This window comes from Crinia signifera, chromosome 19 (genome assembly GCF_055691185.1).
Source record: "Crinia signifera chromosome 19, ASM5569118v1, whole genome shotgun sequence".
Lineage (NCBI taxonomy): Eukaryota > Metazoa > Chordata > Amphibia > Anura > Myobatrachidae > Crinia > Crinia signifera.
Window position 1 is genome coordinate 4,644,137 of NC_139226.1, and position 16,220 is coordinate 4,660,356.

The 16,220-nt window shown below is 54.8% G+C and overlaps 1 protein-coding gene across 10 annotated transcripts in view; it reads left to right on the forward strand.

Moving 5' to 3' along the window:
- CROCC (ciliary rootlet coiled-coil, rootletin) overlaps nucleotides 1–16,220 on the forward strand; it is an 80,273-nt gene that overhangs the window by 62,577 nt on the left and 1,476 nt on the right. For 5 of the 10 annotated variants that reach the window (XM_083161856.1, XM_083161850.1, XM_083161855.1 and 2 more), the window contains exons 25-38: nucleotides 832–991; nucleotides 1,165–1,332; nucleotides 1,410–1,794; nucleotides 1,872–2,074; nucleotides 2,756–2,876; nucleotides 6,449–6,612; nucleotides 7,521–7,736; nucleotides 7,861–8,085; nucleotides 8,174–8,323; nucleotides 9,361–9,561; nucleotides 9,677–9,808; nucleotides 9,967–10,008; nucleotides 13,978–14,157; nucleotides 14,619–15,974. In XM_083161856.1, the coding sequence (XP_083017982.1) occupies nucleotides 832–991; nucleotides 1,165–1,332; nucleotides 1,410–1,794; nucleotides 1,872–2,074; nucleotides 2,756–2,876; nucleotides 6,449–6,612; nucleotides 7,521–7,736; nucleotides 7,861–8,085; nucleotides 8,174–8,323; nucleotides 9,361–9,561; nucleotides 9,677–9,808; nucleotides 9,967–10,008; nucleotides 13,978–14,157; nucleotides 14,619–14,705 (2,434 nt within the window). In that variant the 3' untranslated portion in view covers nucleotides 14,706–15,974. Of the gene's footprint in view, nucleotides 1–831; nucleotides 992–1,164; nucleotides 1,333–1,409; nucleotides 1,795–1,871; nucleotides 2,075–2,755; nucleotides 2,877–6,448; nucleotides 6,613–7,520; nucleotides 7,737–7,860; nucleotides 8,086–8,173; nucleotides 8,324–9,360; nucleotides 9,562–9,676; nucleotides 9,809–9,966; nucleotides 10,009–13,977; nucleotides 14,158–14,618; nucleotides 15,976–16,220 lie in introns of those variants that run through there. The other 5 variants (XM_083161857.1, XM_083161849.1, XM_083161853.1 and 2 more) reach the window with 5 other exon arrangements.

Consider the following 16,220-nt stretch of genomic DNA (forward strand, 5'->3'; position numbering starts at 1 on the left):
ATTCCTTTCCCTTTACTCTGATCTGTTCCCTTCCCTTTCCTCTGCAATCTATTCCCTTCCCTCTATGTGATTTGGGGGCAGATTTATTAAGCTTGGAGAAGAGATAAACTGGAGATAAAGCGGAGAAAAGGTAAAAGGAGATAAAGCACCAGCCAATCAGCTGTGTTTGAAAAAGACAGTTGGGAGTTGATTGGCTGCTGCTTTATCTCCTTTTACCTTTTCTCTGCTTTATCTCCAGTTTATATCTTCTCCAAGCTTAATAAATCTGCCCCTTATTCCCTTACCTTTTCTCTGTGATCCATTTCCTTCTCTTTACTCTGATATGTACACTTCCCTTTCCTCTGTGATCCATTCCCTTCCCTTTGTGATCCATTATCTTCCCTTTCCTCTGTGAACCATTCCCTTCCCTTTACTCTGCAATCTATTACCTTCCCTCTCTGTGATTTATTCCCTTTCCTTTCCTCTCTCTAATCCTTTTCCTTCCCGCTCTGTAATTAATTTCCGTTACACTATGATCCATTTCCTTCCCTTTCCACTGCCATCCATTTCCTTTCCTATGATCTATTCCCTTCCCTCTTTGTGATATGTTCACTTCCCTTTCCTCTGTGATCCATTATCTTCCCTTTCCTTTCCCATAAGGAAAAAGCGATATGTATTTGAAGGGATTCTCATGTATAATTGATGTCATGTTATAAGTGTACAACCCTACTGTAGTTGAAATTTCTTTCTGCACATAACATTTTTGAGAACAATGTTTTCGAGTTATTTGTTAAACATTATAATATATCTTGTGTCTGTGCTGCGCCGGCCACATCTACCTCCTGCTTGTAGTCTGAAGCGCAGCAATGAGGAGAAGGAGCAGAGGCTGTCTGTTATGGAGGAGGCTCGAGCTGTCACAGAGAAGGAGGCAGCTGATCTGCGCAGCAATCTACGAGAGGTGGAAAGGTCACGGCTGGAAGCACGGAGAGAATTGCAGGATCTGCGCCGACAGGTGAGCTGGAGCTGCTGGGTAGGAGACCAGACACATACTGCGGGCCCTGGATGGTGCATGAGATTGCCCTTAGTACCTGGGTAATGTGTGTTACTGAGGGTTATACATTACGTGATCCATCCGATGCAGTTGGAGGGTTTATCTGACTTCCTTATTTCTCTGACCCATCACAGCTGAAGGCTCTGGACGATGAGGGTGTAAAGCACGGCCGGGAGATGTCAGAGGTGCAGACTCGTCTCTCCATGAGTGAGCAGCGAGAGGAAGAGACCCGCCGAGACAGCTTCGCCCTAAAACAGAAGTTAATGGAGTGTGAGAGCGGGCGAGAGGCTGCCAGGAAAGAGGTGAGTTCCTGTGGGCACAGATAAGTGTCTGTCCCCGAGATTCGGTCACTGACGTCCCTTCCCCTGGTCTCCCACAGCTGAGCACGCTACAGAGGAAACTGTCTGAGCTGGAGAGCGACTTCAGCCTGCGGGAGAAGGAACTGCAGGGTAACCTGGAGGAAACCCGCGGCAATGAGAAGAAGCTGCTGGACAATGCCCGCAACCTCGAGCTGAAACTCCTGGCATCACAAGAGGAGGCGGCCCAGCTAGGCCTCAGACTGAGCGCCAGCGAGGGCCGCGTGCATGGCCTGGAAGCGGAGCTGGCGCGCCTCGAGGGGCTCAAAAGGGAGATGGAATTTAAACTCAACAGCTTGTACTCTGCGCTGCGGAGGACTCTTGGGATTGGTCGGGCTGGTCGCACGCCAAGTCCTGCCGTGCGAGGGCGCAGCAGCTCACCCAGGAGGTCTTTCTCCCCACTGAAGGGTGAGTATAGAGCGCACAGAGACTTACAGGGATTTCTTATTACTGTTTTGGGTTGATTGTTGTTTTACCTTACTTAGGCTTTGATAACACTTATACCACGACCACCGATGGCCGCGGCAGCCCCATCCCACGTACAGGCAGTCCGGAGCGCAGTAAGACTCCTGAGCGCACAGCTTCCCCCACTCGTGGGGAGCAGGTATCCGCTGATATAGACCCTGAGGTGATTCGCACAGCCTTACGTGACTTCCTCCAGGAACTGCGAGACACCCAGCGAGAGCGGGTACGGAGAGCTGTGAGAGAGTCTGCTGTCTGTATGGCTGGGCCCTCAGTGACTGAGAGCGGGTATGGAGAGCTGTGAGAGAGTGCTGTCTGCATGGCTGGGCCCTCAGTGACTGAGAGCGGGTACATGTAGCTGTAAGAGAGTCTGCTGTCTGTATGGCTGGGCCCTCAGTGACTGAGAGCGGGTATGGAGAGCTGTGAGAGAGTGCTGTCTGCATGGCTGGGCCCTCAGTGACTGAGAGCGGGTACATGTAGCTGTAAGAGAGTCTGCTGTCTGTATGGCTGGGCCCTCAGTGACTGAGAGCAGGTACTGGGAGCTGTGAGAGTGTCTGCTGTCTGTATGGCTGGGCCCTCAGTGACTGAGAGCAGGTACGGGGAGCTGTGAGAGAGTGCTGTCTGTGTGACTGGGCCCTCAGTGACTGAGAGCGAGTACGGTGAGCTGTGAGAGAGTCTGCTGTCTGGGTGACTGGGCCCTCAGTGACTGAGAGCGGGTACATGTAGCTGTGAGAGAGTCTGCTGTCTGTATGGCTGGGCCCTCAGTGACTGAGAGCGGGTACGGTGAGCTGTGAGAGAGTCTGCTGTCTGTGTGACTGGGCCCTCAGTGACTGGCGTACATTCCCGCTGATGTGTCCTGACTGTGCACATATTATTCCATATAACTGGCTCTTCCTTCCTTCACCAGGACAATCTGAGCACCCAGTTAGGAACCGCATCCCGGCAGCTGGTGGAGGTGGCGGCTGAGCGAGACGGAGCAGCCACAAGGATTCAGCAGCTGCAGAAAGTGCTCACAGAGGTTGAGGAGGGTGAGAGTGAGAGGGTGAGGGGGAGCGGCATTGGCAATATGATAGGGTGAGGGGGAGCGGCATTGGAAATATGGAGGGTGAGGGGGAACGGCATTGGCAATATGAGAGGGTGAGCGGCATTGGCAATATGGAGGGTGAGAGGCATTGGCAATATTGAGGGGGAGTGGCATTGGCAATGTGGAGGGTAAGGGGGGAGTGGCATTGGCAATATGGAGGGTGAGGGGCATTGGCAATATTGAGGGGGAGTGGCATTGGCAATATTGAGGGTGAGGGTGAGCGGCATTGGCAATATGGAGGGTGAGGGGAGGAGGCATTGGCAATGGTGAGGGGGAGTGGCATTGGCAATATGGAGGGTAAGGGAGAGTGGCATTGGCAGTATAGAGCGTGAGGGTGAGCGGCATTGGCAATATGGAGTGTGAGAGGGTGAGCGGCATTGGCAATATGGAGTGTGAGAGGGTGAGCGGCATTGGCAATATGGAGGGTGAGGGGGAGCGGCACTGGCAATATTGAGGGTGAGGGGGAGCGGCATTGGCAGTCTGGAGAGTGAGGGGGAGCGGCATTGGCAGTATGGAGAGTGAGGGGGAGCGGCATTGGCAGTATGGAGGGTGAGGGGGAGCGACATCGGCAGTATGGAGGGTGAGGGGAGCGGCATTGGCAGTATAGACATCGTGAGGGGGAGCGGCATTGGTAATATGGAGGGTGAGGGGAGCTGCATTGGCAGTATGGAGAGTGAGGGGAGCGGCATTGGCAGTATGGAGGGTGAGGGGGAGCGGCATTGGTAATATGGAGAGTGAGGGGAGCTGCATTGGCAGTATGGAGAGTGAGGGGAGCGGCATTGGCAGTATGGAGGGTGAGGGGGAGCGACAACGGCAGTATGGAGGGTGAGGGGGAGCGGCATTAGTAATATGGAGGGTGAGGGGAGCGGCATTGGCAGTATGGAGGGTGAGGGGGAGCGGCATTGGTAATATGGAGGGTAAGGGGGATCGGCATTGGCAATATGGAGGGTGAGGGGGAGCGGCATTGGCAATATGGAGGGTGAGGGGGAGCGGCATTGGCAGTATGGAGGATGTGGGACACAGGCTGAAGGTAGGGGGGAGAGGAGGCACAGCACTGAGAATAGGGGTGAGAGGAGGCACACCACTGAGTATAGGGGGTAAGAGGAGGCACATAACTGAGTACAGGGTGTTAGAGGAGGCACAGCACTGAGTACAGGGGGTGAGAGGAGACACAGCACTGAGTACAGGGGGTGAGAGGAGACACAGCACTGAGTACAGGGGGTGAGAGGAGACACAGCACTGAGTACAGGGGGTGAGAGGAGACACAGCACTGAGTACAGGGGTGAGAGGATCCACAGCACTGAGTACAGGGGGTGAGAGGAGACAGCACTGAGTACAGGGGGTGAGAGGAGACACAGCACTGAGTACAGGGGGTGAGAGGAGACACAGCACTGAGTACAGGTGGTGAGAGGAGACAAAGCACTGAGTACAGGGGTGAGAGGAGGCACAGCACTGAGTACAGGGGTGAGAGGAGGCACAGCACTGAGTACAGGGGTGAGAGGAGGCACAGCACTGAGTACAGGGGTGAGAGGAGGCACAGCACTGAGTACAGGGGTGAGAGGAGGCACAGCACTGAGTACAGGGGTGAGAGGAGGCACAGCACTGAGTACAGGGGGTGAGAGGAGGCACAGCACTGAGTACAGGGGGTGAGAGGAGGCACAGCACTGAGTACAGGGGTGAGAGGATCCACAGCACTGAGTACAGGGGGTGAGAGGAGGCACAGCACTGAGTACAGGGGGTGAGAGGAGGCACAGCACTGAGTACAGGGGGTGAGAGGAGGCACAGCACTGAGTACAGGGGGTGAGAGGAGGCACAGCACTGAGTACAGAGCGTGAGAAGAGGCACAGCACTGAGTACAGGGCGTGAGAGGAGGCACAGCACTGAGTACAGGGCGTGAGAGGAGGCACAGCACTGAGTACAGGGCGTGAGAGGAGGCACAGCACTGAGTACAGGGGGTGAGAGGAGGCACAGCACTGAGTACAGGGGGTGAGAGGAGGCACAGCACTGAGTACAGGGGGTGAGAGGAGGCACACCACTGAGTATAGGAGTGAGAAGAGGCACAGCACTGAGTACAGGGCGTGAGAGGAGGCACAGCACTGAGTACAGGGCGTGAGAGGAGGCACAGCACTGAGTACAGGGCGTGAGAGGAGACAGCACTGAGTACAGGGGGTGAGAGGGGACACAGCACTGAGTACAGGGGGTGAGAGGAGACACAGCACTGAGTACAGGGGTGAGAGGATCCACAGCACTGAGTACAGGGGGTGAGAGGAGACACAGCACTGAGTACAGGGGGTGAGAGGAGGCACAGCACTGAGTACAGGGGGTGAGAGGAGGCACAGCACTGAGTACAGGGCGTGAGAAGAGGCACAGCACTGAGTACAGGGCGTGAGAGGAGGCACAGCACTGAGTACAGGGCGGGAGAGGAGGCACAGCACTGAGTACAGGGCGTGAGAGGAGGCACAGCACTGAGTACAGGGGGTGAGAGGAGGCACAGCACTGAGTACAGAGTGTGAGAGGAGGCACAGCACTGAGTACAGGGGGTGAAAGGAGGCACAGCACTGAGTACAGAGTGTGAGAGGAGGCACAGCACTGAGTACAGGGGGTGAAAGGAGGCACAGCACTGAGTACAGGGGGTGAGGAGGCACAGCACTGAGTACAGAGTGTGAGAGGAGGCACAGCACTGAGTACAGGGGGTGAGAGGAGGCACAGCACTGAATATAGGGGGTGAGAGGAGGCACAGCACTGAGTACAGGGGGTGAGAGGAGGCACAGCACTGAATATAGGAGGTGAGAGGAGGCACAGCACTGAGTACAGGGGTGAGAGGAGGCACAGCACTGAGTACAGGGGTGAGAGGAGGCACAGCACTGAATATAGGGGGTGAGAGGAGGCACAGCACTGAATATAGGGGGTGAGAGGAGGCACAGCACTGAATATAGGGGGTGAGAGGAGGCACAGCATTGAATATAGGGGGTGAGAGGAGGCACAGCACTGAATATAGGGGGTGAGAGGAGGCACAGCACTGAGTACAGGGGTGAGAGGAGGCACAGCACTGAATATAGGGGGTGAGAGGAGGCACAGCACTGAATATAGGGGGTGAGAGGAGCCACAGCACTGAGTACAGGGGTGAGAGGAGGCACAGCACTGAATATAGGGGGTGAGAGGAGGCACAGCACTGAATATAGGGGGTGAGAGGAGGCACAGCACTGAGTACAGGGGTGAGAGGAGGCACAGCACTGAATATAGGGGGTGAGAGGAGGCACAGCACTGAATATAGGGGGTGAGAGGAGGCACATGTATATGGGTGAGGTGTGTATGGGGTCAGTCCGTGACCTAGAGCGTGCAGTGTATCCTTCTACAGCTGGCAGCATAGTGGGGGGTGATGTGGACTAGACATACATTTGTGCAGGTGATATACCGGGTGGTGGGTAATGGAGGGGGGGAGGGGGGTACTGCGATAGTCAGGGTGACATTCTTCATTAGGTGCCATCATCCTCACGCAGTCCTCTTCACACTCAGGGAAGCGCAGTGCGGACGGGAAGCTCAGCAATGTGCAGACTACACTCATCCTGCAGGAGGAAACCTTGCGTCGCTACGAGAGGGAGCGCAAGATGGCATTAGAGAAAGCTTCCAGCCTGGAGCGCAGCCTTCAAGCAGCGGAGAATGAGCACAGAGCGGCCCAGGTAACCGCAAGTCTGACACTTTATGTGAATGCGATGTAGTGGGGCTCCGGTTCTCCCCCCAGCAGCGCAGGTTCGGGAGTCGCTGATACATTCAGCTGGTACAGCAGTGTTCTGTAGATCCGCCGAGCACATTTGCAGCACGTATAAGGTATCCATGGCGTCAGGTGATGATACAGGCGGCCATTGTAGGAGATGCTGGACACAATTCTGCATTACAATCACTATAATATGATGGGAATACAGATGTGACCACATACACCCTCCATACGATACAAGTCACTTTATACGTAACGTAGGCCCCAGTCCATCAAGTTCAACATAAACTGGGTCTCCTGCAATCCAGATGGCCGTCCTATTTCTCTCCGAGTCCACTATCCGACAAGTAATGGTTATAACCCTAGGAAAATTAGACATTTTGCAAAAAAAAAGATTCCCATCGCTACGGAGTCGGGACATAGCATGACACTGTCATACAGGAAAGGAGGATAGATGTATCATCTGTAGTGTGTCTTGTTGCCTGGTCAGAGCTGCTTGTCTGACTGTGTCCGAGGGGTCTGAGAACCACCTATTAAGTGATTCATTGGCCACCAACTGGCACTAGCCACCTGATGCGGACACAACGCAATGTCTGCCATCGCAATTGGGCTACCCTCAGTGTGTCCCCAGTGACTCAGGGGTAGATGTATGAAGCAGTGATAAGGGAGGAGAAGTGATAAAGTGCAAGGTACTTTATCACCGGCCAATCAGCTCCTAACTGTCTCTTTTTAACCCAGCCTGTAACTTAACAGTTGATTGGCCGGTGATAAAGTACCTTGCTCTTTATCACTTCTCCCTTATTACTGCTTCATACATCTACCCCTCAGCATGGTAGCTACATTTGTGATCACCATTGATCAATGTTGTCTCAGGACAAGGTCAATAAGATGAAAGCCAACGAAGCAAAGCTGGACAGCGACAAGCGGCGTCTGAAGGAAGTGCTGGATGCCGCTGAGAACCGGAACACTAAGCTGGAGCTGTCTCGCCGAGGGCTGGAGGGGGAGCTGCAGAGGGTCCGGCTGGTGCTGGATGACCGGGAGAGCGAGATGCAGGCGATGCAGCAGCGCATAGAAGGACTGCAGAGACAGGTATGTACCGCTGCTCCCAGCCTTTAGTTACCCAGTGGATGCTGCATTACCAGCTCAGCGCTGTCAGATCTCTCACTGCGGCCTACAGTAATTGTCGGATAAATCGTGTCCTTCTTTCCACCAGCTGTCGGACAGCGAGGGGAAGGTGAGCACCCTCCAGATCTGCGTAGATCGGCTGAATGTGACCCTCGGGAAGGTGCAGGAGAATGAGACTTCCCTGAAGGAGAAAGTACAGAACCTGTCCGGCGCCCTCTCCGAGACGACCTCTAGTTCCAGCACCTCCCACGAGAAGATCGGACAACTGCAGAAGATGCTGACCAGCAGCGAGCACGAGAGGCGCATCCTCCAGGTCAGTCCTGCAGCAGAGCCTGGCACCAAATGGCATTGTACCCTGTATGTGATGAAAGGTGAGGTCACAGCGGTTGTTCCATACACAGGAGCGCCTGGAAGCTGCGCGACTGGCAGTGTCGGAGAGCAAGAAGCAGAGTTCGGGGCTGATTGAGCAGAATCAGGAGCTACGGGATGTGGTGGCAGAGGGAGAGCTACGGCGCATGGAGCTCGAAGACCAGAACCGGCAGCTACAGGAGGTCTGTTATCATCTATTGCTGATCTCCTCCCTTCCCACTACCATTAGTCCTGTGCTGACCCCAGGGGCACTCTCCCCATCCACTACCCCCAGCCCTGTGCTGAACCCAGGCGCACCTTCCGATTGCCCCAGCCCTGTGCTGACCCCAGGGGCACCCTCCACTTCCGATACCCCCAGCCCTGTGCTGACCCCAGGGGCACCCTCCACTTCCGCTACCCCCAGCCCTTTGCTGACCCCAGGGGCACCCTCCACTTCCGATACCCCCAGCCCTGTGCTGACCCCAGGGGCACTCTCCCCATCCACTACCCCCAGCCCTGTGCTGACCCCAGGCGCACCTCCCGATACCCCCAGCCCTGTGCTGACCCCAGGGGCACCCTCCACTTCCGCTACCCCCAGCCCTGTGCTGACCCCAGGGGCACCCTCCACTTCCGCTACCCCCAGCCCTGTGCTGAACCCAGGTGCACCTTCCGATACCCCCAGCCCTGTGCTGACCCCAGGGGCACCCTCCACTTCCGCTACCCCCAGCCCTGTGCTGACCCCAGGGGCACCCTCCACTTCCGCTACCCCCAGCCCTGTGCTGACCCCAGGGGCACCCTCCACTTCCGATACCCCCAGCCCTGTGCTGACCCCAGGGGCACTCTCCCCATCCACTACCCCCAGCCCTGTGCTGACCCCAGGCGCACCTCCCGATACCCCCAGCCCTGTGCTGACCCCAGGGGCACCCTCCCTTTCTGCAACCCCCAGCCCTATGCTGACCCCAGGGGCACCCTCCACTTCAGCTACCCCCAGCCCTGTGCTGACCCCAGGGACACCCTCCCTTTCTGCAACCCCCAGCCCTATGCTGACCCCAGGGGCACCCTCCACTTCAGCTACCCCCAGCCCTTTGCTGACCCCAGGGGCACCCTCCACTTCCGCTACCCCCAGCCCTGTGCTGACCCCAATCCTGTGCTGACCCCGGGCGCACCCTCTCTCCTGTGTTTTGACCCCGTTATGGAACTTTGTGTAATGACCCTGTTTATAATGTCCCTCACCCATCAGCTCCTGCGTCTGCGTCAGGAAAGTGAGGGCGTCTCACTCCGTAACCACCAGAAACTGCAGGAAGAGAGAGAACTCTTACAGGACCGCCTCGCCGGGATGCAGCGCGCCGTGGTTCAGTTAGAGGCGGAGAAGCGAGAGACCGAGCGATCGTCCCTCCGTCTGGAGAAGGACAAAAATGCTCTAAAGAAAACACTTGATAAGGTAAGAGCACCAGCTCTCCCCTACCCACTGAGCCCATTGGGGAATGGGGGTGACTAGTGTGTATAGGTTTATATAGGTTACCAGCATGAACTGTTCCCGCTGTCTCCCCCTGCAGGTAGAGAGAGAGAAGCTGAAGACCGCGGAGGACACCTTACGTCTGTCTGCGGAGAAGGGGAGGCTGGACCGCTCACTGACTACAGTGGAGCAGGAGCTGACAGACGCTCATAGACAATTGCAGCTGCTGGAGGTAGCGTCAGGCCTCCATATAGTGACCTCAGCAGTCGGTCAGAGTCCCAGTCACGGCGACAGAGGGATGGGCTTGTGTGGTTGGGTGCTGGATGGGTCGGTCTTCCTTGTGATTGGTTCATGGCCTTCTTTCTCCCCCACCCCCGCTGTCCTGTGAAGGTGCAGTTATACAGGGTTAGGCGCAAGATCACGTTCAGCCTGGTGAGTGAGGCTCTGTATGTCCCCTCTGCCGTCCTGGAGATAAGGAGTGTTCTGCAGCTGCCCCCTGACCTTCTGTGTCTCCCAAACCTGCTTATTGGCACAGTCCATTATTCCCGTCTCATCTGTGTCTCCATAGCAACATGCCGCCTGCTGCTCCCTGCCTGCATAGCGACGCACCCTCTACTAAACCTCCCCCCCCTACATAGCAACAAGCCATCTTCTTCTCTCCACCTGTATAGCAACTCACCCTCTACTAACCCCCCCCCCCCCCCGACATGGCAACATGCCCTCTACTGCCCCCGACATAGCAACATGCCCTCTACTGCCCCCCCCGCCCCCCCAACATGGCAACATGCCCTCTACTGCCCCCACATAGCAACATGCCCTCTACTGCTCCCCCACATAGCAACATGCCCTCTACTGCCCCCCGACATGGCAACATGCCCTCTACTGCCCCCCGACATAGCAACATGCCCTCTACTGCCCCCCCCCCCCCGACATGGCAACATGCCCTCTACTGCTCCCCCACATAGCAACATGCCATCTTATGCTCCCCCCCACATAGCAACATGACATCTGCTGCTCTCCACTTGCATAGTGGCACACCCTCTACTGCCCCCTCCCACATAGCAACATGCCCTATACTGCCCCCCCCCACATAGCAACATGCCATCTTCTGCTCCCCCGCCACATAACGACGCACCCTCTACTACCCCCCACGTAGCAACATGCCCTCTACTGCCCCCCCTACATAGCAACATGCCATCTTCTGCTCCCCATCTGCATAGCGATGCACCCTCTACTAACCCCCCACATAGCAACATGCCCTCTACTACCCACACCTGCATTGGTGCACCCTCTAATGCCCACCCTCCACCATAGCAACAAGCCATCTTCTACTCCCCAACTGCATAGCTACATGCCCTATACTTCCCCTATCCCGCATAGCAACAGGGCCTCTACTGTCCACACCTGCATATCGCTGTGCCCGATACTGCCCTACCTCCACATAGGGACATGACCTTCCCTGCTTCTCACCCCAGAGCTCTTTCTGTTGAATAGATGCATTCTCATACATCCAGCCTCAGTACACCGTGCAGCGTGAGATACCTCATACATCCAGCCTCAGTGCACCTTGCTGCCTGATATACCTCATACATCCAGCCTCAGTACACCGTGCAGCGTGATATACCTCATACATTCATCCTCAGTACACCGTGCAGCGTGATATACCTCATACATCCGGCCTCAGTACACCATGCAGCGTGATATACCTCATACATCCAGCCTCAGTGCACCTTGCTGCCTGATATACCTCATACATCCAGCCTCAGTACACCGTGCAGCGTGATATACCTCATACATTCATCCTCAGTACACCGTGCAGCGTGATATACCTCATACATTCATCCTCAGTACACCGTGCAGCGTGATATACCTCATACATCCAGCCTCAGTGCACCGTGCAGCGTGATATATCTCATACATCCAGCCTCAGTGCACCGTGCAGCGTGATATACCTCATACATCCAGCCTAAGTACACCGTGCAGTGTGATATACCTCATACATCCAGCCTCAGTACGCTGTGCAGTGTGATATACCTCATACATCCAGCCTCAGTACGCTGTGCAGCGTGATATACCTCATACACCCAGCCTCAGTACACCGTGCAGCGTGATATACCTCATACATCCGGCCTCAGTACGCCGTGCAGCGTGATATACCTCATACATCCAGTCTCAGTACGCCGTGCAGCGTGATATACCTCATACATCCAGCCTCAGTACACCGTGCAGCGTGAGATACCTCATACATTCAGCCTCAGTACACCGTGCAGCGTGATATACCTCATACATCCAGCCTCAGTACACCGTGCAGCGTGAGATACTTCATACATTCAGCTTCAGTACACCGTGCAGCGTGATATACCTCATACATCCAGCCTCAGTACACCTTGCTGCCTGATATACCTCATACATCCAGCCTCAGTACGCCGTGCATCGTGATATACCTCATACATCCAGCCTCAGTACACCATGCAGCGTGATATACCTCATACATCCAGCCTCAGTACACCGTGCAGCGTGATATACCTCATACATCCAGCCTCAGTACACAATGCAGCGTGATATACCTCATACATCCAGCCTCAGTACACCGTGCAGCGTGATATACCTCATACATCCAGCCTCAGTACACCGTGCAGCGTGATATACCTCATACATCCAGCCACAGTACGCCGTGCAGCGCGATATACCTCATACATCCAGCCTCAGTACGCCGTTCAGCGCGATATACCTCATACATCCAGCCTCAGTATGCCGTGCAGCGCGATATACCTCATGCCTCAGTACGGCGTGCAGTGCGATATACCTCATACACCCAGCCTCAGTACACCGTGCAGCGTGATATACCTCATACATCCAGTCTCAGTACGCCGTGCAGCGTGATATACCTCATACATCCAGCCTCAGTACACCGTGCAGCGTGAGATACCTCATACATTCAGCCTCAGTACACCGTGCAGCGTGATATACCTCATACATCCAGCCTCAGTACACCGTGCAGCGTGAGATACCTCATACATTCACCTTCAGTACACCGTGCAGTGTGATATACCTCATACATCCAGCCTCAGTACACCTTGCTGCCTGATATACCTCATACATCCAGCCTCAGTACGCCGTGCATCGTGATATACCTCATACATCCAGCCTCAGTACACCATGCAGTGTGATATACCTCATACATCCAGCCTCAGTACACCGTGCAGCGTGATATACCTCATACATCCAGCCTCAGTACACCGTGCAGCATGATTTACCTCATACATCCAGCCACAGTACGCCGTGCAGCGCGATATACCTCATACATCCAGCCTCAGTACGCCTTGCAGGGCGATATACCTCATACATCCAGCCTCAGTACGGCATGCAGTGCGATATACCTCATACATCCAGCCTCAGTACGCCGTGCAGCGCGATATACCTCATACATCCAGCCTCAGTACGCCGTGCAGGGCGATATACCTCATACATCCAGCCTCAGTACGGCATGCAGTGCGATATACCTCATACATCCAGCCTCAGTACGGCATGCAGCGTGATATACCTCATACATCCAGCCTCAGTACGCCGTGCAGCGCGATATACCTCATACATCCAGCCTCAGTACGCCGTGCAGCGCGATATACCTCATACATCCAGCCTCAGTACGCCGTGCAGGGCGATATACCTCATACATCCAGCCTCAGTACGGCATGCAGTGCGATATACCTCATACATCCAGCCTCAGTACACTGTGCAGCGTGATATACCTCATACATCCAGCCTCAGTACACCGTGCAGTGTGAGATGCCTCATACATCCAGCCTCAGTACACCGTGCAGTGTGAGATGCCTCATACATCCAGCCTCAGTACGCCGTGCAGCGTGATATACCTCATACATCCAGCCTCAGTACGCCGTGCAGCGTGATATACCTCATACATCCAGCCTCAGTACGCCGTGCAGCGTGATATACCTCATACATCCAGCCTCAGTACGCCGTGCAGCGTGATATACCTCATACATCCAGCCTCAGTACACCGTGCAGCGTGATATACCTCATACATCCAGCCTCAGTACACCGTGCAGCGTGATATACCTCATACAGTACATCCAGCCTCAGTACACCGTGCAGCGTGATATACCTCATACATCCAGCCTCAGTACACCGTGCAGTGTGATATACCTCATACATCCAGCCTCAGTACACCGTGCAGCGTGATATACCTCATACATCCAGCCTCAGTACACCGTGCAGTGTGAGATGCCTCCTCCTGCCCTAATGCAGTCTGCTTGTCTGTTGCATACTCCCCAGGTCTCTCCCCAGCACCTGCTGTTACCCTGTATGTCTCCGCCGCCGACTGCTCATGTAGATTAGTATAACACTACAGTTGTGTTGTCCTCCTTTCTATCCCTGTCCCAGGGGCAGATAGCGGACATGGAGCAGACACACTCTCAGAGCCTGATGGAGACAGCGACTCGCCACCGACAGGAGCTTCAGATGGAGATAGAGAGACTGCGCAATGCTCAGATCCAGGCAGAGCGGACTCTAGATGCCAGAGAGCGGGCTCACCGCCAGCGGATTAAAGGGCTGGAGGAGCAGGTAGGCCCAGTCTCTGCCTGTCCATTACACTTGTTTATATCTTGACCCAGCTGTGATACAATGTGTTTATATGGCTACTGATACTCAGCGGTTAGTGTCCAATCTCCGGTCACCCTATACACCACTGTCCCAGTGTCTCCCAGTTGATAAATTGCACCTTGCGCCTCTTACAGGCCACAATATAGGTTACTGCCGATGTTTCTATGTTCAGGTTCCCCAAGAGCTTTTCGGCCCCACAGGCAGTAATGGGAGACCGGGCATTAGTGCTCAGTGTGGACAGACGCCAGGTACCAGTGCCCTAAAGACGTACAACATATCCCATGAAGTGACCGCAAATAATGAATGATTGAAGTTGGCACTGTGTCCTGGCAGCGTCTCAGCCGGGCACCCATCTGTGTACAACACGCTCATGGTCTCCTTTGCCTATTGGTACATGACCATGGTGTCTTTGTCTTATGCAGATCTCTACGCTGAAGGAGCAGCTGCAGCAGGAAGTGCGCCGGGGCCAGCCCCATTACACCCAGACGTCACTCCTCTCAGGGAAATAGTACGAGGCATATGCCCTCGGGTCACACATTCCTGGTGCTCTGCCACCTCTGACTGATCTTTTTATACCACTGTTTTTATTGTACCTCCCCCTGACCGCTGTGAGCGAAGGGTGGAGTCACCGCTACTGACACACGAGGGCGCGAAGCTCTGTGACCTTTTATATTTACAGTATTTTTATATTACACTTTTTTATTTTAGAACACTTGTGCACTGTCCGCGTCCGTGTGTTTGCACTGAATGTAACGAATCCTGAGCAATGCATTGGGAGGGCCCTAGAAACACAACTGTGATTGGTCCCAGTAAGCTGGTGCGGGAGGGTGAATCTAAGGCCATTCAGAAACAATGCAGCCACAGCCACGTACAAGCTCTCATTGCTGGTCAGTGTCACCCTGCTGATCAGCGGGGAGTGACGCACGATGATGATGGATACAGGTATAATGGATCTAACAGCCACTCATCCGCAAAGGATCAGTCACTGCTGCAGCCTTTATGGGCGGATTTTCGGCAGCCTGGAGGAAGCAATTCTCTGTCGCACTACTCGCATCCTGGCCTGGTCGTACTCAAACAATGGAGGGCAGCGAACAGAAGCACAACTACTACTATGAGATAATAAAATCTTCTGCGCTATGGTGATCAATAAAAGGGTCACATATATAGAACCCCGCCTGGCCATTTCATTCAGCAAGACTATACAACACCCCTAATATTCTCTCTGGAATCCCTTTCCCAAAATGCCTTATCCTCCCTTGTGCCCCAAAGCACCCCTCATTACTAAATATCACCCTGCCGTAATCCTTCCCAGGACTTCCCTGCGCTCTGCAGGATCACATCGTGTGCGGAAAATGACCGGCTCTGTACCCCGGGCACCACGGGGGGCGCCCGGCCTGGCTCACAGCCAGGGACCATTATCAAGGAAAAAGCCTGTGGCCACCTATTGCCCATCACTGTATGTGACCTAAAGCTGTTTGCTGGACGTCCGCTGCCCACTAGTGGTACTAGGGGCGGATTACCTGTGCGAGACCCCCATTGCGGTTTGGGAGATGCTATTACTGACTAATGGAGAAGATGATGTAACAACTTACGCTGAGCCTCGTATACACCAACCCCCGCTCCTGTACATTATACTCTGATATCATTACATGATAACCGACCTGTGTCCTTCGTACAGGGAGAGAGAGTGTCATGGCCGCCGCTCTCTGCAATGTGCCACGCTTACTGTGACTAGAAGGTGCCACTAATAAAATACAATGGCAAAAGCTGGAGTTGTGTCTCATTGCTCAACAATGACCTGTTACCGGATGTTATAACATACAGTATAGCCACAATGATTTCCCACTAGCTCAACCTACACACGCGCCCCTCCCCCCCAGCTCTTCCTACACACGACTGGTCACCCCCAGCTCATCCTACGTCCTACCCCATCCCCCCCAGTTCATCCGATCCCACACACGCCCCGCCCCCCCCCAGCTCATCCCACACACACCCATCCCCCCCAGTTCATCCCACACACACCC